The following is a 7,314-nucleotide window of genomic DNA, read 5'->3' as shown; positions in this document are numbered from 1 at the left end:
CCTGGGGTATGCTGGTATGGAACAGTGTATGTCACTCATCCCAGACAATGCACAGATTGAGTGGAAGACTGCAACAGATGAGAATTCAGTATTTGTATATCATGCATGAAAAAAGGCAGGGGAAGGTTTATCATTCATGAATAACATGAATTGATTCACTGAACCAAAAATGGTGTTCATCTGCAAATAAGATAATTTCATTCACTAGAGTGATTGTGCTACAATTTTACAACAGGATTGAGAGCCTTTTTTATTGATCACTTCAAATCAATTGTGTTGTTGCATACAAATTGATGCAAAACCACCCAATCACAATTATGACTTCTACATCAGTACATGTGCAATGTTGATCTGTATCATCATGCATTTGTTTAATCAGGCTAATATTTCATCTGCCTCATTGGACTGATAACGTCATGAGAAAAACTGAAATTACTGAAACTGATCAACCCATTCACTTCTGTTCAAAGAGCTAGCTGAGGGATTTGGTCTTTTTTAAGCCACCCAGACATTCATTCTCTTTTCTAAACACTAGATTTTGCAGAAAGAAAATAAAATCTCCTTTGTAGGCAAAACCATCTTTTGGCACCACAGAATTCACCTGCACGTTTGAACTTTCTGTCCTTGAGGAGAACTGGTAGAATTAGCTACAGAAATCACTTTGCTTCCATGGGCTTTTTGCATCCTCTGCTTCATTTGCCTTTCTAAGGACTCGTCATAGAAGATCTTGCTTTCTCCAAGTCATACAATCATCCCAAAATCCTAAGGAAATGGACTTCCCTGGCTGTGCCTCAGAAAGAAGAGCAAACAGAACTGTGATCCACCTCAGGGAGACAGAGTTCAACAGTTCCTCAAATTTGGATGACACAACTTTGTTACTTTTGCTGGAGGAATGGTCTCTCACCCCATCAGGCACAAACACGAAGATGTTCTTAATCTCTCCAGTTGTCTGTCTTGTGGCAGGTGTCCTCATCATCCCTACCATCTTATTTGTGATCTTCTCTCGGTTTAACATCCGCCAGGAAACAAGGTACATGCTACTGGGAAATGCTCTGCTTTCTGATCTGATCTACCTGCTGTTCTATACCCTGTCAGCTGCTCTCAATGCAGCACATCTACACCTCCCAAAGGAAGTTTGTGTCCTCCTCTTATTTTTGCTGGCAGTGGCTTACTGTGGAGGACTGTTCACAGCTGTTGCAATAGTCTTGGACACGTACATTGCTGTTTTGTTTCCTTTGCGCTACATTGCTATTTTGCCTCCCTCACGGACTAAAAAAATCATTGTATTACTGTGGATGTGTTCCGGAGCTTTCCCTGGGATTTTCTTCTTGGTGCTATGGAATACCCACAGCTTTGTGCCCTGTGTCCTGGAAACGTGCTCAGTTCCAGTAATACTAACATTAACTCTGAATGGGACTGATGCTGTGAAACTCTGCTTCTGGCTTTCTACCACAGTTATCATTCTCTGCCTGTCTGTAATATTTTGTTGCTATGCTATTCTATATTTTAAAACCAAACACTCAGGTATATGGGAGAGCATCTGCTCCAGAGCCAGTGTAACATTCGTAATGCACAACACTGTGTTATTTTTTTACTTCTTTCCACTCTTGGCCCTTTTTGTAGAATCATTCTTGTGCGTTAATGTTTTCATCAGACTGCAGACAGGAATCTTGGTCTCCCTGACAGTCTGCAATGTCCTCATGATTCTTCCTAAAGTTCTATTCCCTTTTCTGTATGGGCTTCGATACAGAGAGATCTCGACCTCTCTCAAATCCATTGTCAGGAGGAGGCAGCTTCACCTGGTGTCACCTGCTCCACCACCATCCTGAGGCAGCACAGAGCACAGTCACAGCAGAGGAGCTGTCCTCACCTTGTTATCGTGCAAGACTGATGGAAATCACCCAGCTTCTGAAGTGGAGAAGTGATCAATCCATGGTAAGAAGACATGGGTTCATCACTGCCTCTTTCGTGCCAAAAGGCCACAGATCTTTGATCACGACACAGCTGAGAATACAGTGGATGCTACCCTGGATGAAGTTCCAAGTTTTGTTCTGAAAGGCAGGACCTTCTGGAGGAGATATTGAATTAAGGTCATTTTCACCCACCTGCTGCAGATGCCTTTCTGGAAAAAAGAAAATTAAAAATAGGTAATGCAAAGCAAAGGAGTAACCACAGGTCTCGTAACAGCATCACCTACAGCAGAGGATCCTTAAGCAAATGTGCTGGTAAAACAACAACCATTTCTTTCACACAGTATATTGCAAGCTTGGCAGCCAAAGTCCTGTTCTTGAGAACATGCACTGAGAGGTGCCTCTGGAAACTGCTGCACTTGGTGTAACACCATTGCTCAGCTTGTGCAGTGGATTCCATCTGACATTCTGCAAAACACTGATGGTTTGATAAAATCTCCTCCTGATGGGAAGGCACCTTAGATCAGTGTCTGCTGGGCAGCCCAGCACATGGCACTGCCAGGCATCACAGAGGTGCACACGTGCTACTGGTGAGAGAGGACAGGGGGCACTGGGTGGCATTCCCTCCCTGCTGGGTGCGGAACTGCTGTGCCCACAGAGCCCAGCGGGTGCTGTGGGAGCCTGGGGCAGCCCAAACCCTGAGTCCCTGCTGGGGCCGTGCTGAGGTGACTCGGCCAAGGCTGAACCCAGCAGCTGGGGCAGCAGGGCAGGAGCAGAGAGGTGCCAGGCTGGACACAGGAGCACCCACACCGTGGCTCAGACAGGACCCAGGGCAAGGGACTAAGCATGAACACCACTTCTGAATCTCTGCTGAGGCAGATCCCAGTTCTGCCTCACAAAAATCTCCTCCAGCAGCCTGATCTCAGCTTACAGCTACACCATGTCAGAGCTGCTGCTGGGTACCTGCCACCTTGGGAAGGTCAGGAGGAGAGGCTGCAGAGCTGGTTGGTGTATCGGGGCAAGAAAAATGAGATCCTGTAAGAGCATTTTAGGTTTTCCAGATCAGCCACCTACCTAAGACAAAACATATATCTGACCTTTGAAGAAACCAAAATGTCATTAGATATAAACATCTTTGTGGGAAATTTAAATTGCTGTTCTGTCCCTTGGACTTGAGAAAATAGTTCTGTATTTCTAAGGATAATATTTTTAGAATTTGTTATGTTTTATGTATAAAAGGACCTTTTAAAAAGGTCCTTGATTTCACTCTGCGCAGTATTTTCCTTGTGCAGACTCTCTCCACCTTCTGTTTGCTTAAAGTGATACTCAGAAAGTGCTGAATGTAGCTTTTGGCTATTTCACACTCATCTGAAGAATTCCACTAAGTGTGAGCCAGGAAGAGATCGGCGTCTGGTTGCATGAAATGTTTTTGGCAGCAAAGTGAGTTCGAGCAGTTCCTGCTGATCTTCTCTCCTCATTCCCAAACTGCTTGTTACTCTCCTCACATTGCAGTGTCTGCTCTCTCCTGTTTGCTGATGCAACTGCTTCTGAGGTTGCAGGTTAAAAATATCTCTTCAAAGAGAAGTGGTGTTTTCATTTTAACTGAGATTATCCCAGCAATCTCTTTTATAGGATGTTCTGGAAACAGCTGCATCAGCACAACTGAGGGTGTAACAAACTCCAGTTCAGAGGTGGGGGGAATGAGCAGGGACACCTTAGAGGTTTTGTTACTATGGGACACTTCTTGAGTGAGAAGTATCTCTAAGGTAAAATTGTGGCAAGTGAATGAACTGTAATATTGCATATTTGCTTTAACCATGGTTCTGTGCTTCTCACAATCCTCTTCAATAAAAGGATCTATAAGTTGTTTTTACTGGCCGCTTTTATTTTTCTCCAAGATGAATGTACCATGGATATCTGTCACACAAACTATACTTTGTATAGTTTGTATACTTTATATTCAACCTGTAACAGGGGTCTTCCATAACACATAGGAAGGATGGGGAAAATGTCTGCATACTGGATCAGATTCTTTCTGCTGAATCCCTTTGGCATGTGGGAAGATCAAAAATGGAAGACGCATTTGTGAATCCCCAGGCTTTCATATCCTGGGTCAAATTCTTATGCCAGAGCCCAATGACAAGGATGCTGATAACTCACAAGTTGTTTTGTCCATGCAAGGTCCATTCATGTTTACCCCTATTGGAAATTGTCATGATAAGTAGTAAAGATAACTGTGTAAATAGCATAAAGTAAGGTAATTCTATATGGAGCCATAGGTGACTTAGTGTAACACCAGGTTAACAGTACTTGGTCTTTGTGCTGACCTCTGACAATTATGAAGGTATAATCTGGACAGGATTCTGTTGCCAATTCTGTAACTCTCTCTTACATACACATGTACTGGATATATTCAGATAGAACAAGAAGTTTGGTAACATAAAGAAGGATGCTGAAAGACAGCACACGAATCAGTGATTGTGGCAAGTTTATGTATGTATACAGCCTGCCCATAGTGACATCACAAGGACCAGACAAACAAAACACTGCTCTGTGGAGATGGTCTTCTAAGAAAGCTGATATTAATTCTCTTTAAAGTGGTTTAACATTAGATAGGTACATTTTTCTTAAGTGACTGCTTGTAAACAACTTCTTCCCGTAGAATATTACTGTGCTGTTTGGTACAAAAGCAGCAGGTTATAGTGTGGATACAAGAAAAACACCATGTACCTGAACCATTTGCCTTTAGGATTTCCTCAATCTGTCTGAATAGGATCAAAGGGCTCACCAGGGCAATGTCACAAGCACTAGATTCCTATAATGCTTTTCATAAATATTGTGAGTTTTGTCTCAAAGAATGTAGGCTTCTGAATTTTCCAGAACCTCTTGGGTGTAGTGATCACCAGCCTTGTAAGGATGTCTCCACATAAGCTCTGGAAATTCAAACTGAGATTGTTTACCAGTAATCGACCTCTCCCGGGTCACATAAGTGAACTTTTCCGACGTCAAGAAGTTTGGCTGCCCTGCATTTTAATTTGAAGTGAAATGGAGAGCAGTTTGCTTTAACATGTGATCTGGCAGCTGGGGGCAGTAATCCTTTAATGAATTGCAACAGCATGAATCACTAAAGGTATTCTAATTTATAGCCTAAATATATTCCTGGTCAGTTTTCCCCCTCTTTTCTTGTGCCAATACTGTCACAACGTTTAGCTCTGCTCTCTTCCCTCTCGCAGCTGGATTTAAAGTGCAGTCTGCTCTCTGTAACCTGCAGACTGAAGGGAGTCAGACCTGAATTCCAGGGGCTGGGGCTGTGCCATACATCACTGCAGACATAATTACATCAGAGATAGGTCTGTGCCTCAAATGAGATCAGTTTCACTGTCAGGAGATACAGAGAATCTCCATGCAGGTAAACAAGTGCACAGCTTTGGATTTGAGGTGCAGTCATGGCAAGCATTTGAGTAATTACTCAGTAAAACTAATTAACCTCCTGCAGTTTTAGTAATTATTGTTAGAGTGTCTACTTCTGCTCCATCAGTTGGGTGTGTCATTTTCTACTGGAACTGTAATATAGGAAGAGGGCAGAAGGAAAGTGCCATTGCCTGGTTGCACTGGGGGCAGCCCGAGAACCCTGGGGCTGTGCCAGTGCTGGGGAACAGCACCAGCTGCCCCGAGGCAGCTCACGCAGCTCCTGCAGGGACAGCTCTGTGTTTCACTGGTCACTGTTTTCTACATCTGATACTCTGTGCTCCTTGGGCAGAAACTGTGGTTGTGGTCATTCCCTGCCAGAGGGGGGAGGGGAGGGGGATGCACGGCAGATGAGAAAGAGCCTGTGATAGGAAAAGGAAATTGCAAGGTTTTGAAACTTGATTTCTGTTGTCTCCTGTCTCCACCCCCACCTCGCTGCTGGCAAATGAGTGCCCGGCACTGCTGGTTCTTGCAACCATTATTTTCACAACCTTATGATTTTTGTTGTCTGTACAAAACTACTGATTTGAATGTTTTTGTTTTTCAATATACTTCAAGTCCTCCGGATTGCAACATGAATCCAGAAGGTACAAAGAGCAGCGAGGCAAATGACCACAACTCTTCACTCATTGCTATTAAAATGTCAGAATTTGTGAGCGATTCATGAGTTAGGAGAGGGGAAAGGAGCCAAGCTGTGATTGTGCTGTCTCGTGTTTGTCAGTGAGGGCTGTTTTGGCTTATGATTGCCCAAGGTTTGCACATGTGCCTAGGGAACCACCTTAGGACAGACAAGAGGCTGATTCCTGCCTTTGAGATGTGGAGTTAAAATTTGTATTAGGAAGTTTATTTGGACAACTTTTTTCTAATTCAGTGGTTTATCTTTCTTAATAAAATAAAATACAAGTTTTTGCTATGAACATTACAGGGAGAAAATCAGCAACCAGTTCCTGAGGGCTGCTGGTTTTTAGGATGATTCTCAGTAGGAAGAACTAGTGAGCTTCAGCAGCTGCTATAAGTAGTTATCCAATAGGTAAAGATAAAAAATGCAACTCCTCAAGAGGAAAGGCAGACACCCCCCCCCAATTAATCCATCTTCTCTGTCCCTCTAGACCAGCCAGTGCTACCAACCAAGGCAAAGGTGGTAACTGTTCTTCAGAAAAGCCTTTTGAAATAAAATACTCTGTCTGGAGACTACTTCTTTGTGCCCTCTGAAAAGCAGAGTGAGATGGGAGAATGGGAGCCAGCATGGAAGTGTGAGAAGTGCTGACCCTGCAGAACAGCAGGAACATAAAGAAAGAAGGGGAGCAATTAAAAAGTAGTTGAAAATTGAAGGCCTGTGGGAGAATTAGTAAGAAAATGTGGGGATTGGCTGAAATTACAGAGATGAGTTCAAGACATGAGGCAAATTGCAGAAGAAACAGGATTTCTTGCAGTCTTTCTGAGGGAAGGACACAGTGGAGACCTGTTGGAGGGTTGCACCCGCCCCATGGGCTGTGTCTACCCTGCTCATCCTGCACCAGGACTGCCTGCAGGCCCTGCCAAACCACTGAGGACTCTGGCATTAGTGTGCTGAAATTCAGGAACCCGTGGTTTTCTCCCAGCCTAACATGACAGAAATACTATTTTTAATACTGTATAAGGCAAAAGGAGATAGAGAAGGAGGGAAGGCTGGAAGGAGTCACTGCTCTCTGCTTGGAAAGATTTGTTTTGCACTGTATTTTCTGCCTTGATTTAATAGTGAGTTGGCTCTTTCCAGCAACTAGGCAGGGGAGGAGGGACGGGAATATGTTCCCAGTCTTTGGCCAAGAGTGTCCCAGGGTGTCCCGGGCGTGACCTCTTCCATGTTTGTTTTTCTTTCCCTACAACTGACCCAGATGCTGGGATTTGAGACTTGGGCCCTCCTGGCCTGTTGAACATTTGCCCCCTCTGATACAGC

General features: G+C 44.0%; 1 protein-coding gene across 1 annotated transcript; it reads left to right on the top strand.

Moving 5' to 3' along the window:
* The first annotated feature begins 251 nt into the window (after positions 1–251).
* GPR148 (G protein-coupled receptor 148) lies at positions 252–2,122 on the top strand. The gene has a single exon (XM_053986430.1). The coding sequence runs from the start codon at positions 771–773 to the stop codon at positions 1,827–1,829; it is 1,059 nt and encodes a 352-aa protein (XP_053842405.1). The 5' UTR covers positions 252–770; the 3' UTR covers positions 1,830–2,122.
* Positions 2,123–7,314: the final 5,192 nt, after the last annotated feature.

The sequence above is a fragment of the Vidua macroura genome, chromosome 10, assembly GCF_024509145.1.
Source record: "Vidua macroura isolate BioBank_ID:100142 chromosome 10, ASM2450914v1, whole genome shotgun sequence".
Taxonomy (NCBI): Eukaryota; Metazoa; Chordata; class Aves; order Passeriformes; family Viduidae; genus Vidua; species Vidua macroura.
The sequence above is the reverse complement of the archived record's forward strand: the minus strand, read 5'-3'. Positions and strand labels throughout refer to the sequence as shown.